This window comes from Pristiophorus japonicus, chromosome 22 (genome assembly GCF_044704955.1).
Source record: "Pristiophorus japonicus isolate sPriJap1 chromosome 22, sPriJap1.hap1, whole genome shotgun sequence".
In the NCBI taxonomy this organism is placed as follows: Eukaryota; Metazoa; Chordata; class Chondrichthyes; family Pristiophoridae; genus Pristiophorus; species Pristiophorus japonicus.
This window is the reverse complement of record NC_091998.1, coordinates 61420589-61443088: the sequence shown is the minus strand read 5'-3', so window position 1 is coordinate 61443088 and position 22500 is coordinate 61420589. Positions and strand designations below refer to the sequence as shown.

The window sequence follows — 22500 nt, the reverse complement described above, 5'->3', positions numbered from 1 at the left end:
GGTTAAGCAACACCTCAATTTCAAAATTCTCATCCTGGTTTTCAAATCCCTCCATGGCCTTGCCCCTCCCTATCTCTGTAATCTCCTTCAGCCTCCCGAGATATCTGAACTCCTCTAATTCTACTCTCTTCAGCATCCCTGAGTATATTACTCAATCATCGGTGGCCGTGCCTTCAGCTACCTGGGCCCTAAGCCCTGCAACTCCCTCCCTAAACCTCTCCACCTCTCTTTTCTCCTTTAAGACGCTCCGTTAAACCTGTGGTGTATTGTAGGGCCGTGTCGGCTGTGGAAATGTATCCCAGGGCAGGAGTAGAGTGAAGCAACAGGGCGATAAGTCAGTGAGGGTGTGGACACATTCACAGGATGATTCTTTGTCCAAGACGCCCAGTGCTGACACTCGCTCATTCGTTAACTGTTGCAGCCAAATTATCCGCTTATGCCGACAATATTCATCCTTCAAAAAATATTTAAACAGCAACCACACACAGGCAAACAATTGCATTGAAATTAGTTATAATTCTGCTCAATTATTGTTTTTTTTAAAATGCAATGTTGGCAAGACTCCCTCTTTCAAATTAAACTGCATTCACAGCCCACATGGAAGAGAATCCTCACTTTGGGAAAGCTGTGGGTTCAGATCTTGGCGCCATCCATTCTATCACCCTCACGTGCCGCTGTGGGTGAGGATTGTCAGTGAGGAGTTTGAGCGCGGTGTGAGGGAACATGGACAATACGTTCCAGTGGCCTCCCACAGTATCCACTGCGCGAGTGATGTTCAGCCTCTCTCGGATCTTCTAACACTCCTGTGAAGCGCCTTGGGACATTTTACGACGTTAAAGGCACCATATAAATTCAAGTTGTTGTTGTTGTCATTGGCACGTGTGGAGAATTCTGGGTGAAAGAATGGATGGCTCCAAAATCTGAATCCGTCTTTCAGATGAGACGTTAAACCGAGGGCCCTGTCTGCCCCTTCAGGTGAATGTAAAAGATCCCATGGCACGATTTTGAAGAAGAGCATGGGGAGTTATCCCCGGTTTCCTGGGACCAATATTTATCTCTCAACTAAAAAAAAAACAGATTATCTGGGTCATTATCACATTGCTGTTTGTGGGAGCTTGCTGTGCGCAGGTTGGCTGCCCCGTTTCCCACATTACAACAGTGACTGCACTCCAAAAGAACTTCATTGGCTGTAAAGCGCTTTGAGACGTCTGGTGGTCATGAAAGGCGCTATATAAATGCAAGTCTTTCATTCTTTTCTTTCTCTCCACCAACAGTGGTGAAGCCAAATCAGGGATAATAATGTAACAAGGTCTGTGTGTGACAGGGTGTCCCCCCGCAGGTTCTGCCTTACCCACGACAGCAAGTGAGGGAGGGCACGGCCAATACTCTGTCTCTATCTTAGCCGGAACGTTGGGGTCCGGAGGCTGCGCTGCTGGAAACTTGGACGATTCAATGATGAGGTCCTCGATATATTTACTCTGTGGTAGCACAGTTGATGGTTCTGCAACAAGAGTACAAAAACAAGTTATGGACTGGGGGGCTTCTGAACTTACCCGAGCTACTAGAACAAGCTACTTGCGTTGAGGCTGTGAGGAGTTCACACTGCAGGAAGGGGCAGGATCAACGAAGACGAGTTTGGGAGATGTGAGAATGTAGAGGTAATGTGTGCACTTGCGAGGATGCTCACAGGTTTGTGGCGTTGTTGAGTTGTGAGTGGCTTAGCCAGTCACGTGACATGCACAAGACTCAATAAAACCCCAGCCAGTTGGGTTCGGGGGATCCACAATGGGGCAGCTGGTTGTGAGCCTGGTGGATGAACTGGTAATGTGTAGCGTGATTGTTAAACCTTTGCTAATAAACCAACTAGTTCTTCATAGCAATGTGCTGCTATGAATTCTTAATCAAAGAATCTATGAAGCAAATACATTACAGTAGGAACAAAGATGACAGAAAGGAGCAAAGGATAGCGTGTGTGTGTGTGTGTGTGAGAGAGAGAGTGTGTGTGTGAGTGAGAGTGACTGTGTGTGTGAGAGAGAGAGACTGTGTGTGAGAGAGAGAGACTGTGTGTGAGAGAGACTGTGTGTGAGAGAGAGAGACTGTGTGTGTGTGTCACTGGTGTATAGACAGCCATAGGAACATAGGGTGACAAAACAGATAATAAGAATTACAAAATGGGAGTATGAAAAGAAACTTGCAAGGAATATTAAAATCAATACAGAAAACTTTTAAAATTATATTAAGAAAAAGAGGGTGGTTAAGAGCTCTTAAAAACAGATACAGTTGATACTGTAAATCATCATAGCTGGTCCCTTAAACGAGGATGACTTGCTTCCACATGAGTTCACAGATGTTTCAATGAAGAACCCGATATTCCAGTCCTGAACTCCAATTGAGGGGGTGGAAGAAGCCTGTGTGTGGATTTTTTTAACGTGGGGTGACCCGTTGCACATCAGCCACCACACGGGCTTGACAGAGCGAGGTCTTGGTCCAGTGGCAAGGGTTGAACCGGACGACTGGAGACCTGCTCTGCTGCACGGACCCAGTGCACACACATATCGCAGTGTGGGCTGGTTCCTCTATCCCCCATTTACTGGGGCCCCTCCCCCATCCCCCCATTTACTGGGGTCCCTCCCCTATCCCCCATTTACTGGGGCCCCTCCATAAATGAAAATAAGGAAATGACGGACATGTTGAGTAATTACTTTGCGTCAGTATTTACAGAAGAGGAAGAGGATAACATGCCGGACGTCCCATGAAACTAATATTGAATCAGGGACGGGGTCTCACCAAAAGTAACGTAAGCAAAATAATAGTAACAAAGAGAATAATGGCACTGAAGAGTAACAAATCCCAGGACCAGGTGGCTTCCATCCCAGGGTTTTAAAGGAAGTAGATGGGAACACTGCAGATACCTGAACTATAATCTCAAAGTTCTCTCAATTCAGGAATCGTTTCTTTGGATTGGAAAACTGCACATGTCACTCCGCTATTTAAGAAAGATGAGAGAGGGAAACCAGGCAATTATAGACCAGTTAACTGAACATCCGTTGTCGGGATTAAGGATAGAGTCTATAATTAAGGATAGGGTGACTGAACACCTTGAAAATGTTCAGCTGATCAGAGAGGGCCAGCACGGATTTGTAAAGGGTGGATCACGCCCGAAAACCTGACTGAATTTTTTGAAGAGGTGACTAAAGTAGTGGACAGAGGAATGTTTATGGATGTTACTTATATGGACTTCCAGAACGCATTTGATAAAGTCCCTCATACGAGTTTTAGCTAAGGGACTGGAGCACAAAAAAAAAAATCTAGTCTGACACTCCAGTGCAGTGCTGAGGGAGCGCCGCACTGCTGGAGGTGCCGTCTTTCGGATGAAACGTTAAACCGAGGCCCCGTCTGCTCTCTCAAATAGATGTAAAAGATCTCATGGCAATATTTTGAAGAACAGGGGAGTTATCCCTGGTGTCCTGGCCAATATTTATCCCTCAAGCAACATAACAAAAAAAACAGATTATCCGGATTATTGTGGGAGCTTGCTGTGCGCAAACTGGCTGCCACGTTTCGCACATTACAACAGTGACTACACTGCAAAAGTACTTAATTGGCTGTAAAGTGCTTTGAGATGTCTGGCAGTTGTGAAAGACACTATATAATGCAAGTCTTTCTTTCTTTCTTTAAAGTTGAAGCTGCTGGACTTGAAGGCAAATTATTGATCAGGTTAGGAAATTGGCCGGGCAGCAGGAGACACTCAAACACGTGGGCTTTTTTCTCACTCTGACAAATAATGGAAGTTGCATTCTGATTTCTCGGTTATGTTGACAACTATTGCCTGTCTTTCTAATATGAAGGAGAGTGTAATGTATGCTCCTGTGAGGATGCTCACAGGTTTGTAGAGCTGTTGCGTTGTGAGTGGCTTAGCCCGTCACGTGATGTTCACAAGACTCAATAAAACCCCAGCCAGTTGGGTTCGGGGGATCCACGATGGGGCAGGTGGTTGTGCGCCCGGTGTATGAACTGGTAATGTGTCGTGTGATTTATTAACAAAGTTTTATCAATCAACTAGTTCTTAATAGCAATGTGTTGGTATGAATTCTTAAGCAAAGAATCCATGAAGTAAATACATTACAGAGAGTAACAAACCACAACTGGCATTTAAATACAGTTTCTCGCAGCAAACCAACCCAAGGGGCTTTGCTGCGAGACCCGAGCAGGGATGGAAGTGGGACTAGGGGAAGTGACCACCAGCGCTGTCCAAGAGACAGACCTGCAGGAGGATTTTGAAGGCGGGGAGAGAAGCCGTGAGCTGAGGAGCTACAGGGAGCAGTTGCAGAGCGTGGGGAGAGATGTTTGAAGGCTGTGCCTGTGACGGTGCTACAGGGAGAGGGCGTTCATCAGAGGCAGTCCCTCGGAATCGAAGAAGCCTTGCTTCCACTCTTCAAATGAGTCCCGAGGTGGCTGAACAGTCCAATACGAGAGCCACAGTCTCTGTCACAGGTGGGACAGATAGTCGTTGAGGGAAAGGGTGGGTGGGACTGGTTTGCCGCACGCTCCTTCCGCTGCCTGCGCTTGATGTCTGCACGCTCTCGGCGACGAGATTCGAGGTGCTCAGCGCCCTCCCGGATGCACTTCCTCCGCTTAGGGTGGTCTTTGGCCAGGGACACCCAGGGGATGTCGCACCTTATCAGGGAGGCTTTGTGGGTGTCCTTGTAACGTTTCCGCTACCCACCTTTGGCTCGTTTGCCATGAAGGAGTTCCATGTAGAGCGCTTGGCTTTGGGAGTCTCGTGTCTGGCATGCGAACAATGTGGCCGGCCCAGCGGAACTGATCGAGTGTGGTCAGTGCTTCAATGCTGAGGATGTTGGCCTGGTCGAGGACGCCAACGTTGGTGTGTCTGTCCTCCCAAGAGATTTGTAGGATCTTGAGGAGACATCGTTGGTGGTATTTCTCCAACGACTTGAGGTGTCTACTGTACATGGTCCATGTCTCTGAGCCATACAGCGGCAATGTAGACCAATGATGGAAGGGCACAAGGTATAGGTCGGAGGCCTGGGGCTCTCAATGGTTGCAAGGTCAGAGAGTAGTGAGGCCAAGCACCGCTGTGGCTGGTGGGACGGGCTGCCACGTTGCAGACGTTTGATCTGAGCGACTCCATCGCGAAGGACGCCAGCAAGGGCGAGTGACATTAAGTGTAACTGGAGATGGCGGACATGCTACATCGGGACAGCCCAGGGAAAGGCAGCTCCTCTGTAGATGGGGAAATGCTGCAGAGTAATAACCCAAAGAGCAAACAAGAATATACTCTGAAATCGGAAGAAACAAATCAGACGTTACCATTCTGCTTGTAGATAGGACGCTTCATGTACATATTGGTGCCGATATCTGGGAATAAAACAAAATAATAATGTTGAAATGATCAGATTTGCTGCTGTGGCCACATTCACATTGTTTATGCCGGGATCCCATCCATCGTCCGCTGAAGTTACAGTGGTCTATGGGGACAATCCCTGGGGGAATACTTCAGTATTCTTGCACTAACTTCCTTTCTGCACAACTTTAACACAGGTGTAAAGGGGAATTCATGCAGTGTTTGCATCGGTTATGTTGTGTATGCAATATCTCGATAGACTGAATACTGTAAACTAACACAGGTACAAACCTGGCTCTACTTTATTCGGGCCAAAAGTGATTACATTACAAGGTGGCTGGTCTTTTATACCTGGGCCGTACACACTGCACACAGCCCAATGACCTCCGACAGTGGCGCCATCTGGTGGCTAGTAAACCCAAGCATACATATATACATGACGGGTTATAAACCTCTGGTGTATTGTCTGACTCCTGGTGAGCAACAGAATGGGCGGTAATGGAGATTATAGAGTCTGGTGGGGCTGAGTTTCAAATGTTTTAGCTTCTGATGACATCAAGAGTGAGAGCGGTTTTAATTCGAAGAGTTATGGAACTATCAGCCGTGGCTCAGTGGGTAGCACCCTCGCCTCTGAGTCAGAAGGTCGTGGGTTCAAGTCCCGCTCCAGAGACTTGAGCACATAATCCACCCCGACACCCCAGTGCAGTACTGAGGGAGCGCCGCACTGTCGGAGGGGCAGCGCTGAGGGAGCGCTTCACTGTCAGAGGTGCAGTGCTGAGGGAGCGCCGCACTGTCGGAGGGGCAGTACTGAGGGAGCGCTTCACTGTCGGAGGTGCAGTGCTGAGGGAGCGCTGCACTGTCAGAGGCGCAGTACTGAGGGAGCGCCGCACTGTCAGAGGCGCAGTACTGAGGGAGCGCCGCACTGTCGAAGGTGCAGTGCTGAGGGAGCGCTTCACTGTCAGAGGGGCAGTACTGAGGGAGCGGCGCACTGTCGGAGGGGCAGTACTGAGGGAGCGCCGCACTGTCGGAGGGGCAGTACTGAGGGAGCGCCGCACTGTCGGAGGGGCAGTACTGAGGGAGCGGCGCACTGTCGGAGAAGCAGTACTGAGGGAGCGCCGCACTGTCGGAGGTGCCATCTTTCAAATGAGACGTTAAACCGAGGCCCTGTCTGCTCTCTGAGGTGGATGTAAAAGATCCCATGGCACTATTTCGAAGAAGAGCAGGGGAGTTATCCCCGGTGTCCTGGCCAGTATTTATCCCTCAATCAACATAACAAAACAGATTATCTGGTCATTATCACATTGATGTTTGTGGGAGCTTGCTACGCACAATTTGGCTGCCGCGTTTCCCACATTACAACAGTGACTACACTTCAAAGGTATGTCATTGTCTTTTGAAAGTCCTGAGATCGTGAAAGGATCTATATAACTGAAAGTCTTTCTTTATCATAAGAAAAAAAGAAAAAAAAAAGACTTGCATTTATATAATCGTGACCTTGTATGTTGCGTTGGGTTATTCAAGGGGCTCAGCAAGAAATATGAAAGGTTTGCGAGTTGACGTCTTATTCTTCACACTCACTCCCTGAGCCTCCGAATGTGCCACCTGCTGCACTGAGCTCCAGGCCGGGCTCCCGGATTTGCTAAATCTACTCTTTAACATTGTAAGTAAGAGGCATGTCTGTTGCGGATCAGAGATCATTTTCGAAACCTTAAGGGTTCACCTAAAAAAAAAGATGCATCATAGTGAGAGAGCGAGAGACAGACAGATTTAGAGATAGAATAGAGCGAGAGCGAGAGACAGAGAGCGAGAGACCAAGTGAGACCGAGTGAGAGGCAGAGTGAGGGAGAGAGAGAGAGAGAGAGAGAGAGAGAGAGACAGACAGACCGAGCAGAGTGAGTGAGAGACAAACAGAGAAACAGACATAGAAAGAGAGAGACAGAGATAGAGGCATGTAGTTTAAAGTAAGACACTTGCTGTTTATGATATTCAATTGGTTGTAATTTGTCCTTTTGAAAATAAAATACTTTTTGATCTGCTATGAGCGAAGGATTGGAAAGATAAACTAGCTGCCTGATGCAGAGTTAGTGCTGACCCTGTGTGGTTAGTGTGAGTGTTCAGGAAATATTCGGGGAGGAAGCTGTGCCCTACCAGGTCTGTGGAAGTGGTGTGGGAGGCTCCCAGTAGATATGTAACTACGGCGACTACAGGCTGAGCCCACCAAGGATGCAGGAGATCGCTCATCCGTCCATTCCCGACTCTCTCTGTACATCATACACTGAAAGGAGAAAGAGCGGCAGACTTGAAGGACACATCCATCATCGTACGCTGTTTTTTTTTGTTATTTCCTGCCAACCTTTTAGGGAAGAAACGGTGCCAGAAGGGCAACACATTTTCATCGGATGCACAGATCCACCCCACTGCTAATCAACCAATGGTGACCGAGCGGGAACAGATCCAAGAATATTCCTGGCTACAAAATGGCCCAGAACCAGACTGAGGATTCCCCAACCAGGAGACCAATCATCGCATCTAGGTCCAAGGTCAGAAGCCCAATATTGGAGACCGAGACCAGTCAACGGGGAGATCAACAGCTGCAGGGCAGATGTTATAATTCTACATCAGGTGAGCTAGTTCTATCAGGGACAATGTGGGGAAATGTTAATCCCCCAAAACGGGAGGGTTTGGGTTGGGTGGGATGTTAAAATGTTAAATATCGCAAACCCGAACCCAACCTGACCCCAGCGTCCGCCACTTCCGGGTTTTCACGGCGGTGGGCCAGAGGCCGGGCAGCCAATCCGCTCGCAGGAGGCGGGCTGGTCATTTAAATATTTGAATGGGGCTGCGTACCTTTTCTCTCCATTTTAGGGTTAACCCCCGGCCCACCTGGTTTCCCGGGACTCGGGAAACGTGGCAGCGAAAGGGAGACGAGGCCTGCCGCATCCAGAAGGCAAGTGTCTTTCCAGCACTGTTTGTGGGCCTGGAGGAGCAGGACAAAGTGGAGAAGGAGTGGGGGTTAGTCCTGATAATAAAGGATGACATGAGGACAGTAATGAGAAAGCAGCTTGTCTTGCAAGATCAGGAAGTAGAACCAGTATGGGTGGAGATGAGAAATAACATGGGGCAGAAAACACTGGTGGGAGGAGCTTATACACCCTTAACAGTAGCTCTGCTGATGGACAGAGTATTAATTGTGGGCCGTCCCGATCTGTGTGAGAGCACCATCGCAGGTCGGGGCTATAAATAGAGCTGGAGTGCCAGGCCCTGGAATATCGTGGGGGGAGGTGCAGCGAATGAGGGTACGGGGCCCAGAAGAGCCCTGGGCCCAGAAGAGCCCTGGGCCCAGCCCACACTGTGCGACATGTTTGCGCACTAGGTCCGTGCAGCAGACCAGGTCTCCAGTCGTCCTGGTTCAACCCTTGCCACTGGACCAAGGCCTAGCTTGGTCAAGCACGTGTGGTGGCTGGTGTGCAACGGTCACCACATGTTTAAAAAATCCACCCACAGGCATCTTCCACCCCCTCAACTGGAGTTCAGGACTGGAACATGGGGTCCTTCATTGAAACATCTGTGAACTCGTGGAAGCAAGTCATCCTCGTTCGAGGGACCGCCTATGATGAATCAAGAAATAATAGGAGCTTGTAACAAAGGTAATGCAATATTCGTGGGTGACTATAATCTACATGTAAACTGGACAAATCAAATTGGCAAAAGAAGCTTGGAGGACAGGTTCATGGAATGTACTCGAGACAATTTCCCAGAACAATACGTCGTGGAACCAATCAGGAAAGAGTCTATTTTAGATCTTGTCGTGTGTAATGCGATGTGTCTTGTGTGATTCCAGGATGGCACATTGCCTCCCCAGTGCCAGGGTCAAGGATGTCACTGAGTGGGGGAGCATTCTGAGGGGGGGGGGGGGGGGGGGAGGGTGAACAGCCAGAGGTCGTGGTCCATATCGGCATCAACGACATGGGTCGAAAGAGGGATGAGGTCCTGCAGGCAGATTTTGGGGAGCTAGGAAAGAGACTAAAAAGCAGGACCCCAAAGGTAGTAATCTCTGGATTATTCCGGTGCCACGAAGTAGTTAGTATAGATATAAAAGAGGATAGAGCAGATGAATGCGTGGCTGGAGAGAAGGTGCAGGATGGAGGGCTGCAGATTCCTGGGACATTGGGACCGGTTCTGGGGGAGGTGGGACCTGTAGAGGCCGGACGGGTTGCACCTCACCAGAGCTGAGTTTGCTAGTGCTGTTGGGAAGAGTTTAAACTAATTTTGCAAGGGGATGGGCACCAGGATGTAGCATTAGAAAGGGGGAAACAAAGTGCTCAAAGGATTGGGAGAGAGAGATAGCACTAGAATAAGAAATAGTAAGATATTAGGTGAGGTCAGACTAAGAGAATACAACAAGGTCCAAGATAGGTTTACAGTGCATGTGTGTGAATGGAACGATGTCTCCGAAGATCCTGAAAATCCCCTGGGAGGACAGGCGCACCAACATCAGTGTCCTCGACCAGGCTAACATCCCCAGTATTGAAGCACTGACCACACTCGATCAGCTTCGCTGGGCAGGCCACATAGTTCGCATGCCAGATACGAGACTCCCTAAGCAAATGCTTTATGCGGAGCTCCTTCATGGTAAATGAGCCAAAGGTGGGCAGAGGAAACGTTATAAGGACACCCTCAAAGCCTCCCTGGTAAAGTGCAACATCACCACTGACACCTGGGAGACTCTGGCCGCAGACCGCCCGAGGTGGAGGAAGTGCATCCGGGAGGGCGCTGAGCTCTTCGAGTCTCAACGCAAGGAGCGTGACGAGGTCTGGCACAGGCAGCGGAAGGAGCGCGCGGCAAACCAGCCCCCGCTACCCCTTCTCCCGACGAATGTCTGTCCATCTGTAACAGGGCCTGTGACTCTCGTATCGGACTGTTCAGCCACCAAAGAACTCACTTTGGGAGTGGGGCAAGTCTTCCTTGATTCCGAGGGATTGCCTATGATGATGATGATGGATGATGTGAATGCACGAAAGTGTAGTAAATAAGGTTGGTGAGCTGCAGGCACAAATAGACACATGGGAATATGACATTGTGGCAATAACGGAGAAGGGCGCAAACAAGGGCAGGATTGGGTTTTAAATATTCCTGGATCTAAGCTTTAGGAAAGATAGGGAAGGAAAGAAAGGAGATGGGGTTGCACTATTGATTAAGGAGAATATTACAGTGCTGGAGAGAAAGGATGTCCTGGAGGGGTCAAGGACAGAATCTATCTGGTTATACAGTGGGAGCATGGATATGTGACAGGAAGCAGAGCTGTGGTGAATGGTTGTTTTTTGGACTGGAGGACGGTATACAGTGGTGTTCCCCAGGGGTTGGTATTACTGGGTTTCTTGATATATATTAATGACTTAGACTTGGGTGTACAGGGCACAATTTCAAAATTTGCAGATGTCACAAAACTTGGAAGTATAGTGAACAGTGAGGAGGGGAGTGATAGACTTCAGGAAGATATAGACAGGCTGGTCGAATGGGCGGACATGTGGCAGATGAAATTTAACGCAGAAAAGTGTAAAGTGATATATTTTGGTAGGAAGAACGGAGAGAGGCAATATAAACTAAAGGGTACAATCCTAAAGCGGGTGCATAAAGAGAGAGATCTGGGGGTATATGGGCACAAATCGTTGAAGGTGGCAGGGCAGGTCAAGCAAGCAGTTTAAAAAAAAAAGCTTACGGGATCCTGGGCTTCATAAATAGAGGCATAGAGTACAAATGATGAATGTTTACAAACACCGGTTCGGCCTCAACTGGAGTATTGTGTCCAATTCTGAGCACCGCACTTTAGGAAGGATGTGAAGGCCTTAGAGAGGGTGCAGAGAAGATTTACGAGAATGGTTCCAGGGATGAGGGATTTCAGTTACGTGGATAGACTGGAGAAGCTGGGGTTGTTCTCCTTGGAGCAGAGAAGGTTGAGAGGAGATCTGACTGAGGTGTTCAAAATCATGAGGAGTCTAGACAGAGTAGAGAGAGAGACTGTACCTATTTGAAGAGTCAAGAACCAGAGGACACAGATTTACGGTGATTGGCAGAAGAACCAAAGACGACATGAGGAAAAACTTTTTTAAGCAGCGAGTGGTTAGGATCTGGAATGCGCTGCCTGAAAGGGTGGTGGAGGCAGATTCAATAATGGCGTTCAAAAGGGAATTGGATAAGTATCTGAAGGAAACCATTTTGCAGAGCTACGGGGACAGGGCGGGGAAGTGGGACTCGCGGAGGTGCTCTTGCAGAGAGCCGGCACGGGCTCGACGGGCCGAATGGCCTCCTTCCATGCTGTAACCGTTCTCTAATTCTATGATTCTCAGTATCCTACCATTTATTGTGTGTTCCCTTGCCTTTTTAGCCCTCCCCAAATGCATTTCCTCACACTTCGACAGATTGAATTCCATTTGCCACTTTTCTGCTCACCTGACCAGTCCATTGATGGACAGCTATATTCCTCACTATCAACCACACGGCCAACTTTTGTATCATCAGCAAACTTCTTAATCATGCCTCCTACAATGATCTAAATGATTGATATATATAACACAACAGGCAAGGGATCTAGTACTGAGCCCTGTGGAAACTCACTGGAAACAGCCTTCCAGTCACAAAAAAACCCATTGACCATTTGCTTCCTGCCACTGAGCCAATTTTGGATCCAACTTTCCCTTGGATGCCATGGGCCTTTACTTTTGTGACCAACCTATCATGTGGGGTCCTGTCAAAGGCCTTGTTAAAATTCATGTAGACTACATCAAACACGCTACCCTCATCGACCCTCCTTAAAAAATGGAATCAATTTAATCAACACGACTTTCCTGTAACAATCCATGCTGCCTGGCCTTGACTAATCTCTGCCTCTATAAAGATTTATCCTGTCCCTCAGAATTTTTTTCAATAATTTTCCCACCACCGAGGTTAGGCTGACTGGCCAGTAATTACTCGGTATATCCCTTTCTCCCATTTTAAACAAAGGTACAATGTTAGCAGTTCTCTGGCACCATGGTGAGAGCCTCTGCTATTTCCTCCCTTGCTTCTCTTAACCACCATGGATACATTTCATCCGTGCCTGGTGATTTATCTACTTTCAAAGATGCTAAACCCCTTAATATTTCCTCTCTATGTTTATCCCTTCTAATATTTCACACTCTTCCGCCTTAACTACAACGTCTGCATCATCCTTCTCTTTTGTCAAGATAGTCATTAAGAACCCTATGTATGTCTTTCGCCTCCACACACAGGTTACCTAATAAGCCCTATTTTTCTTTAGTTATCCTCTTGAGCTTTATTTATTTATAAAACGTATTTGGGTTTACCTTGATTTTACATGCCAATATTTTTTCATGCCCTCTCATTGTTTTCCTAATTTCCTTTTTAATTACAATAAATTAATTTAATAAAAAGTGAGCTAGTGTGCACCATCTACAAGACGCACTGCAGCAACTCGCCAAGGCTTCTTCGGCAGCACCTCCCAAACCCGCGACCTCTAGAAGGACAAGGGCAACAAGCGCATGGGAACACCACCACCTCCAAGTTCTCTTCCAAGTCACACACCATCCCGACTTGGAGAATATCGCCGTTACTTCATCGTCGCTGCGTCAAAATCCTGGAATTCCCTCCCTAACTGCACTCTGGAAATACCTTCACCACAAGGACTGCAGTGGTTCAATAAGGAGGTTCATCACCACCTTCTCAAGGGCAGTTAGGGACGGGCAATAATTGCCAGCCTTACCAGCGACACCCACATCCTGTGAATGAATTTAAAAAAGCTAGTTCTATCAGTCAATCATTCTACTTGTCAACTTACCTCAGGATAGGTGAGCGGTGACATTGGTCGTGGTGAGTGCTGCAGGAAGAAATGCCATTGCGGTGATTAAAATATTGTTTTAACAGCGGCGACACATTTAAATACAACAACTCGCACAAAACTAGGACCCCCAAATCTACCATTCACTGCTGAGCTCGGAGTTCAACGAATGCTTAATAGTCACAAAGGGTCTGCTACATTGGACAACCAATTGTAAAATGTACCATAATGGACCCAGTTTTGGTTATTCCATTAATGGTCCGACACTAGCTTCAGACGTCCCTACAATGGGAAAGTATGTGTAGCATGCTCTTGCTGAATAATTTCACTATGTCACAACATGTTAACTTCGAGATGATTTCTGTAACTTATGAGGAAAGGTTGAGGAGGTTGGGCCTCTACTCATTGGAATTCAGAAGATTGAGAGGTGATCTTATCGAAACGTATAAGATTATGAGGGGGCTTGACAAGGTGGATGCAGAGAGGATGGTTCCACTGATGGGGGAGACTAGAACTAGAGGGCATGATCTTAGAATGAGGGGCCGCCCATTTAAAACAGAGATGAGGAGAAATTTCTTCTCTCAGAGGGTTGTAAATCTGTGGAATTCGCTGCCTCAGAGAGCTGTGGAAGCTGGGACATTGAATACATTTAAGACAGAAATAGGCAGTTTCTTAAACGATAAGGGGATAAGGGGTTATGAGGAGCGGGCGGGGAAGTGGAGCCGAGTCCATGATCAGATCAGCCATGATCTTATTGAATGGTGGAGCAGGCTCGAGGGGCCATATGGCCTACTCCTGCTCCTATTTCTTATGTTCTTATGTAACATTAGTGTCCAAAAGATGAACTGTTTGTATAAAATTCCTGTACATTATTTTAGCATAAGAGTTAATTGGCGAGATGAAATCAGTAGATGGAGGAAGCTTACACAAAACACACTGGATGTGTGTCATGATGTCCAACATGGACCCACACAGCTCTCCCCATTATTGTACAAATCACAGGAAATTCATGTTAAGAAACAAATGTGCTGCATTTCTCCCCCCATTCCCTCCATTTTCTGTGTCTGTTGCATCCTGTCTGAAGCACTGGCTCACTGCCAATCCTACAGGCCTCCCCCCACAGTGGCCGCCCTTTGCCCAGACACAGAGTGCTGACAGAAACATACAATGTCCGAAGTGCGTCACTGGATGCAGACCAGGCTCATTGTTCCGTCCCCAGCTCAGGGCACTCTGCAGCAGCAACCGGCAATGCTGAGCTGGACAGCCAATCAGACGAAAAGCTGGGATCTCCCGCTACAATTACTGCAGAGCAGCAATCAGCAATGCTGAGCTAGATAGCCAATCAAGAGCTAAGCTGCAATCTTCCTGACCAATTACTGTAGTGCAGCAATCAGCAATGCTGAACTAGATAGCCAATTAGGAGTTAAGCTCGGAAAATCCTATCCAATCTCTATAGAGCCGCAATTGGCAACGCTCAGCTAGAGAGCCAATCAGGGGGTAAGCTGATATCTTCCTAACCAATCACTGTAGAGCAGCAAACAGCAATGCTAAGCTAGATAGCCAATCCAGTAGAGTACAAGTTGGAGTTAGGTCCTGTGGTGACTGAAAGGGGCCTTCAACAGGGCAATGGTGTATAAACAGTAAATAATTGACCTTGGCTGTAAATATGGATGTTGAGAAAGGACAGGACTGGAATCAGCCAGCGTGTCGCCTTGCAGTTTCACAGCCGCCGACACTTGCTGCCAAGGTTCACAAGAAGAGTGGTCATTTTGGCTGAAGTACAGGGGCCTCCAAGTTCTTCAACACTCAGCACTTTCAGCACAGCAGGGGAACTAATAAATACAACTCTTTACTTTAACAACAATGGTTCATGGAGATGGTGTAGTGCTGTACCTCTGCAGAACCCTGTGGCTCTGGTCTTTCTGCACAGAAGTAGCTGTAATGTGGTTCGTAGATCATTAGGTCTGGCCGCTCAATGTTCAATATCGCCTTGTCTTTAGGGATTGCCGCCAGCTCCTTGTAGGGCAGCGTCTGGTTATCCATCTTAGCCTGTAGATCAGGAGGAGAGAATTACTGCAGCTCGCTCTACTTTGCTTTAATATTTGTTTAAAATATCAAGTACCTTAGAAGACCTTGTGCTGAAATGAGACCATGTGTCAGCAGCACATCAGCACCGAGCACCTTCTCTCTCCTGTTTGTACTGGAGTTAGTGCCCGCGGCTCCTGACCGGTACATCATACAGTCAGCAGCATCTGGGGGGCATGGGGGTCGGGGATAGTGGGGGGAGGGGAGGGGAGGGGAGGGTGATGGGGAAGAGGGGATAGCGGGGGAGGGGAGGGGAAGGGGGGGATGGAGCGGTGAGAGGAGGAGAAGGGAGGGCAGGAGAAGGGAAGGAGGAAGGGGAGGAAAGGCAGGAGAGGGGCAAGGGGAAGGAAGGGGAGGTGTGGGAGAGCGCAGGGGTGGAGAGGAGGGGAGGGTGCCAGGAGAGTGGAGTGGGGGGGAGGAGAGATGGGGGAAGGGAGTGGAGGGGGAGGAGGGTGCAGAGTGGAGTGGGGGGAGGGGAGGGGAGGGGAGCGGGAAAGGAGGGGAGTGAGGGGAGCAGAGATGGGTGGAATGGAAGGAAGGGGAAGGACGGTGCAGAGTGGAGTGAGGGGGGGAGGAGAGATGGAGGGGAAGTGGGGGGAGGGGGAAGGGGGAGGGGGAAGGGGGAGGGGGAAGGAGATTGGAGTGGGGGAGGGGAGGGGAGGGGAGGGGGGGAAGGAGATGGGGGAAGGAGATGGGGGAAGGGAGTGGAGGGGAGGGGGAGGAGGGGGAGGGGGAGGGGGGAGAGGTGTCCCACGAGGTGAGTTGTGATCTCCCCTGCCCTGGGCTGTACCCGCTGCCCTTCCTTGAAACCCCATCCCAGCAACAAACCAACTCACTGGCGCGTCTCCCCTCAGTGCCAGCCGTCCGAACCTCCGCCCACGCCCGCTGATCAGTTGCAACTTTGGCCCACTGCAGGCGGCGGCTGACCGACAGTGAGTGGATGAGGCCCAGGAGTTAAAATCACCTGGGCCCGAAACCCACGTGGGGTTAAAATAGAGCCCGCCCGTCCCATTGCTCGGGTGATGTTCTCAAACCAGCGGAGCTTGGAATTCTCGCTGGTCACTCTTTTGGTTTCAGCGGTTCGTGCTGCCACAGTGGTGTCATCACTTTGGACCACTGGCTCTCGAAACAGATTCTAGAACTGTTTATCTACAAACTGAAACTCCACAACACGATATAGAAAGAGTCATCAAATCTGTCTGACTCTTGATAAAAATGATTTTTCAGCCATTGCTGTATCAGCTTCCTCCGACAGAATGAAGCAAGAAAACATCTGCAACAGCAAGGTAATGGGCCAACATCTGCACACAGCAAGATAATGGGCCAACATCTGCACACAGCAAGGTAATGGGCCAACATCTGCACACAGCAAGGTAATGGGCCAACATCTGCACAGCAAGATAATGGGCCAACATCTGCACACAGCAAGGTAATGGGCCAACATCTGCACACAGCAAGGTAATGGGCCAACATCTGCACAGCAAGATAATGGGCCAACATCTGCACACAGCAAGGTAATGGGCCAACATCTGCACACAGCAAGGTAATGGGCCAACATCTGCACAGCAAGATAATGGGCCAACATCTGCACACAGCAAGATAATGGGCCAACATCTGCACACAGCAAGATAATGGGCCAACATCTGCACACAGCAAGATAATGGGCCAACACCTGCACACAGCAAGGTGATGGGCCAACACCTGCACACAGCAAGGTGATGGGCCAACACCTGCACACAGCAAGGTGATGGGCCAACACCTGCACACAGCAAGATAATGGGCCAACATCTGCACACAGCAAGATAATGGGCCAACATCTGCACACAGCAAGATAATGGGCCAACATCTGCACACAGCAAGATAATGGGCCAACATCTGCACACAGCAAGATAATGGGCCAACATCTGCACACAGCAAGATAATGGGCCAACATCTGCACACAGCCAGGTAAACCGCCCCGTCACCTGGGAGAGCTCGGTACTTACGCATATTGTCGAGCCCGGAGATCCAGGGGCACTCAATGGGCGATTGGAACGGACAATTCCGGGCGATGTCTGAGACTGCTGTGACTTGAAGTAGAGGAAGAGAAAGAGTGTTGTGAGGATGAGTGGAAGTTGGACGTAGCTGTAGTTCATCACCCTATCAACACCAACCCGGGGAGTCCCCAGGAGTGTGTCAGTATTTACAGGGGGTCCCCGGGAGTGTATCAGCATTTACAGAGGGTCCCCGGGAGTGTCGGTAGTTACAGGGGGTCCCCGGGAGTGTGTCGGTATTTATAGGGGGGGATCCCCAGAAGTGTGTCAGTATTTACATCGGGGTCCCCGGGCATGTGTCAGTATTTACAGGGGAGTCCCCGGAAATGTATCAATATTTACAAGGGGGCCCCGGGAGTGTGTCGGTATTTGCAGGAGGTCCCCGGGAGTGCGTCGGTATTTACAGGGGGCCGGCCCCCTGGAGTATGTCGGTATTTACAGGGGGGTCCCCGGGAATGTATCAGTATTTACAGGGGGTCCTCGGGAGCATGTCAGTATTTACAGGGGGGGTCCCCAGGAATGTATCAGTATTTGCAGGGGACCCCGGGAGTGTATCAACACTTACAGGGATCCCCGGGAGTGTATCAGCATTTACTGGGGGTCACCAGGAATGTGTCAGTATTTACAGGGGGGTCCCCTGGAGTGTGTCAGTATTTACAGGGGAGTCCCCGGGAGTGTGTCAGTATTTACAGGGGGTCCCCGGGAATGTATCAGTATTTACAGGGGGTCCCCAGGAGTGTGTCGGTATTTACAGGGGGTCCCCTGGAGTATGTTGGTATTTACATGGGATTCCCGGGAGTGTGTTGGTATTTACAGGGGGTCCTCGGGAGTGGTTCGGTATTTACAGGGGGTTCCCGGGAGTATTTACAGGAGGGCACGGGAATGTATCAGTATTTACAGGGGGACCCCGGGAGCGTATCAGTTTTTACAGGGGAGGTCCCCGGGAGTGTATCAGCATTTACAGGGGGTCCCCGGGAGTATGTCGGTATGCACAGGAGGTCCCCGGGAGTGTGTCGGTATTCACAGGGGGTTCCCGGGAGTGTGTCGGTACTTACAGCGGGAGGGGTCCCCGGGAGTGTATCAGTATTTACAGGGGGTCCCCGGGAGTGTATCAGTATTTACAGGGGGTCCCCGGGAGTGTGTCAGTATTTACAGGGGGTCCCCGGGAGTGTATCAGTATTTACAGGGGTTCCCCGGGAGTGTGTCAGTATTTACAGGGGGTCCCCGGGAGTGTGTCAGTATTTACAGGGGGTCCCCGGGAGTGTGTCAGTATTTACAGGGGGCCCCCGGGAGTGTGTCAGTATTTACAGCGGGAGGGGTCCCCGGGAGTGTGTCAGTATTTACAGCGGGAGGGGTCCCCGGGAGTGTGTCAGTATTTACAGGGGGTCCCCGGGAGTGTGTCAGTATTTACAGGGGGTCCCCGGGAGTGTGTCAGTATTTACAGGGGGTCCCCGGGAGTGTGTCAGTATTTACAGGGGGTCCCCGGGAGTGTGTCAGTATTTACAGAGGGTCCCCGGGAGTGTGTCAGTATTTACAGGGGGTCCCCGGGAGTGTGTCAGTATTTACAGAGGGTCCCCGGGAGTGTGTCAGTATTTACAGGGGGCCCCCGGGAGTGTGTCAGTATTTACAGGGGGCCCCCGGGAGTGTGTCAGTATTTACAGGGGGCCCCCGGGAGTGTGTCAGTATTTACAGGGGGCCCCCGGGAGTGTGTCAGTATTTACATGGGGTCCCCGGGAGTGTATCAGTATTTACAGGAATCTCCACATACAGAGGTGATTGAAAGCCACCCGTTAAGCCAACGTATTCCTGTAGGAGGCAGTCTTGTCCCAGCATGCTGGGGAGCAGGTTCTGCCTTACCACACGCAGTGTTGCAGATCTCGGTTGCCAGGCCATTGAACTGCTGCTGGAAGCAGTGAGCTGGGACCAGGGGCCTCAGAGAGAGGATGAATCGGGGTGGGGGGGGGGGGGGCGGGGGTCGGATCTCTGGCAGCTGGTTCAGAATCACAACAGATCACAGCAACTGCGTGAAGGCAAGGCAGCAGATGTTCGAACATCCTTCGTGGCACAACCTTCCGAGAAGTCAGCAGCCCCCTGTTACATTGCACACACATAAAATCTCTGCTTATAAACATACCTTTTGCATGTTTTCAGTTGCAGTGACTCTAACTGATCTTCTGACGTGCCTGCCGCAAGAGAAGAGGTATTGTTAATTTTACAATTCCTACGTCTGTTTCGTATCTACCCTCTCAAATCGTTTTGTCATTTCAAACACCTCAACCTTATCAACTCGAGGGAATACAAACCAAGTTTATGCAACCTTTAACCCTCCAAGTCCCGGTATCATACTGGGGAATCTGTGTGGCACCCGCTCCAAGGCCGGTACGTTCTTCCTGAGGTGACCACAACTAAACACAGAGCTCCAGACGGGGTTCACTAAGGTTCTGTACAACTGAAGCATCTGTGTATGTGCACTTTGCAGAACTTCCCAACACAAGTCTGTACAGGGACGTGACACTCTGTCCAGTGTGTGTGTGTGTGTGTATATATACAGGACTGTGTCCTCCTCGGTCCTGTATGTGTGTGTACAGGACTGTGTCCCTCTGTCCTGTGTGTACAGGAGTGTGACCCTCTATCTCGTGTGTGTGTGTGTGTGTGTGTGTGTGTACAGGACTGTGTCCCTCTGTCCTGTGTGTGTGTACAGGAGTGTGACCCTCTGTATCGTGTGTGTGTGTACAGGAGTGTGTCCCTCTATCTCGTGTGTGTGTGTGTGTGTGTGTGTACAGGACTGTGTCCCTTTGTCCTGTGTGTGTGTACAGGAGCGTGTTCCTCTGTCCTGTGTGTGTGTGTGTGTGTGTATAGGAGCGTGTCTCTCTGTCCTGTGTGTGTGTGTACACGAGCGTGTCCCTCTGTCCTGTGTGTGTGTGTGTGTGTGTATACAGGAGCGTGTCCCACTGTCCTGTGTGTGTATATACAGGGACGTGTCCCTCTGTCCTGTGTGTACGTACAGGGACGTGTCCCTCTGTCCTGTGTGTGTGTGTGTACACGAGCGTGTCCCTCTGTCCTGTGTGTGTGTGTGTGTATATATATACAGGAGAGTGTCCCTCTGTCCTGTGTGTGTGTGTGTGTGTGTGTGTGTGTGTATATACGGGAGAGTGTCCCTCTGTCCTGTGTATGTGTGTACAGGAGAGTGTCCCTCTGTCCTGTGTGTGTGTATACAGGAGAGTGTCCCTCTGTCCTGTGTGTGTGTGTGTGTATATACAGGGTCATGTCCCTCTGTCCTGTGTGTGTGTGTGTGTATATACAGGAGTGTGTCCCTCTGTCCTGTGTGTGTGTGTGTACAGGAGAGTATCCCTCTGCCCTGTGTATGTGTGTGTACAGGAGAGTATCCCTCTGTCCTGTATGTGTGTGTGTGTGTGTGTGTACGGGAGAGTGTCCCTCTGTCCTGTGTATGTGTGTACAGGAGAGTGTCCCTCTGTCCTGTGTGTGTGTGTACAGGAGGGTGTCCCTCTGTCCTGTGTGTGTGTGTACAGGAGGGTGTCCCTCTGTCCTGTGTGTGTGTGTGTGTGTACAGGAGGGTGTCCCTCTGTCCTGTGTGTGTACAGGAGGGTGTCCCTCTGTCCTGTGTGTGTGTGGACAGGGGCTGACCATCTGGACCGATCAGGAGTGACTAACATTTTTTTCAAAATACTTTCAAATAAAATATTATTTCGGGCAAGTGATAACATTTCAATAAATGGACTGAAGCATTTCTGTGACTTGCGAGCAGGCAGGCTCTGTGATCTGTTGAGTTAACTCTCCGAACCCTTCTCCGAGGGCTCACTATCCATTCCTCTTCCCCTCGGAAAGACTTTGTGATAAAGGAACTGAAATGGTTCACGAGGTGGCGAGTGTTGGTGCTGCTGTAACTGTGCTCAATTCGCCTCACTAAAGGACGAGAACTCTTGCATTGTGAATGTAGTGGTGCAGATTGGCGACACATAGCGTACCAGTTATATGTTGGACATCAGTGCATTCTGAAAACCTGGCTCCTCGGACATGCTGCACACACTGCGTGATTCTTTCCTCTCTGTGGGTGAAAACAACGTGTTAATTTCTCTGATTTTATTCCTCATTTGAGAAACTGATCACCCTGTGGGGCTCACAAGGAATCTACGGATCGTTTCCTGTCACTACCCAAATTTAAGGACATGCTTATTTGTACTACAAAAATTGCCACATGCTCAACCCTTTGTCTATGATTGGTCCCCTTGGAGGATAAGCCACACCCTGAAGTTTCACAGGAATGTGTAACTGGAAGCGCCCATCCAAAGGTCTCACTGACTTTGCAAATTGTAACTCGATCCACTTTGACTTCCTGAAGCGACAGAGGACAGAGCTCCCCAGAAGACAGCAAGGGCCAACCAAAATAGATGGGGCAGGCATTGTGTATGTATTATTAATGGCTTTATTGGGAATAGTGAAAGTATTGTGACTTCCAGATATCATCCACTCCGACGATGTGCCATGTAGGGGGTCGGAAGAACGTGATCCGTCTTATCCCGCCCCCCACCCCAAACACACCACCACAACACCTGGTGTCTCTCTCCCCCCAGCCTCTCTCTCTCTCTCTCTCTCTCTCTCCACCCCCCCCACCCAGTCTCTCTCCACCCCCCCACCCCGTCTCTCTCTCTCCCCCCCTCTCTCCACCCCCCCACCCCGTCTCTCTCTCTCCTCCCCACCCCAGTCTCTCTCTCCACAACCACCTCTCTCTCTCCCCCCACACCCCCACACCATCTCTCTCTCTCTCTCCCCCTCTCCCTATACTTCGTCTCTCTCCTCCCAGACTCTCTCCCACCCCGCCCCCAGCCCCCAGCCTGTCTCTTCCTCTCTCCACCCTCTCTCTTTCTCTCTTCCCCCTCATCCTCTATCTACCCCCCTCCCCCCAGCCTCTCTCCCCACCACACCCCCACGAGCTTCTCTCTCTCCCCTCCTCCCTCAGCCTCTCTCTCCCCCCCACCCACCTCCTCTCTCCCCCCCCCTCGCTTTCTCGCCCACAACCACCAAGTCTCTCTCTCTCTCCCCCCCACCCTCTCCCTCTCTCCCCACCCCCCCCACCCACCCTCTCCCTCTCTCCCCACCCCCTCCCTCTCCCTCTCTCCCCACCCTCCCTCTCTCCCCACCCCCCACCCTCTCCCTCTCTCACC

At 50.0% G+C, this 22500-nt stretch overlaps 1 protein-coding gene across 3 annotated transcripts in view; it reads right to left on the bottom strand.

Annotated features, from left to right (window-relative positions):
* dmtn (dematin actin binding protein) overlaps positions 1-22500 on the bottom strand; it is a 65004-nt gene that overhangs the window by 30419 nt on the left and 12085 nt on the right. For 2 of the 3 annotated variants that reach the window (XM_070866224.1, XM_070866222.1), the window contains exons 2-9: positions 21304-21383; positions 19452-19500; positions 17270-17353; positions 15093-15248; positions 13200-13238; positions 7514-7640; positions 5332-5379; positions 1352-1501 (exon numbers count right to left, since the gene is read on the bottom strand). In XM_070866224.1, coding sequence (XP_070722325.1) covers positions 1352-1501; positions 5332-5379; positions 7514-7640; positions 13200-13238; positions 15093-15248; positions 17270-17353; positions 19452-19460 — 613 coding nt within the window. In that variant the 5' untranslated portion in view covers positions 19461-19500; positions 21304-21383. The remainder of the gene's footprint in view (positions 1-1351; positions 1502-5331; positions 5380-7513; positions 7641-13199; positions 13239-15092; positions 15249-17269; positions 17354-19451; positions 19501-21303; positions 21384-22500) is intronic. The other variant, XM_070866223.1, reaches the window with a different exon arrangement.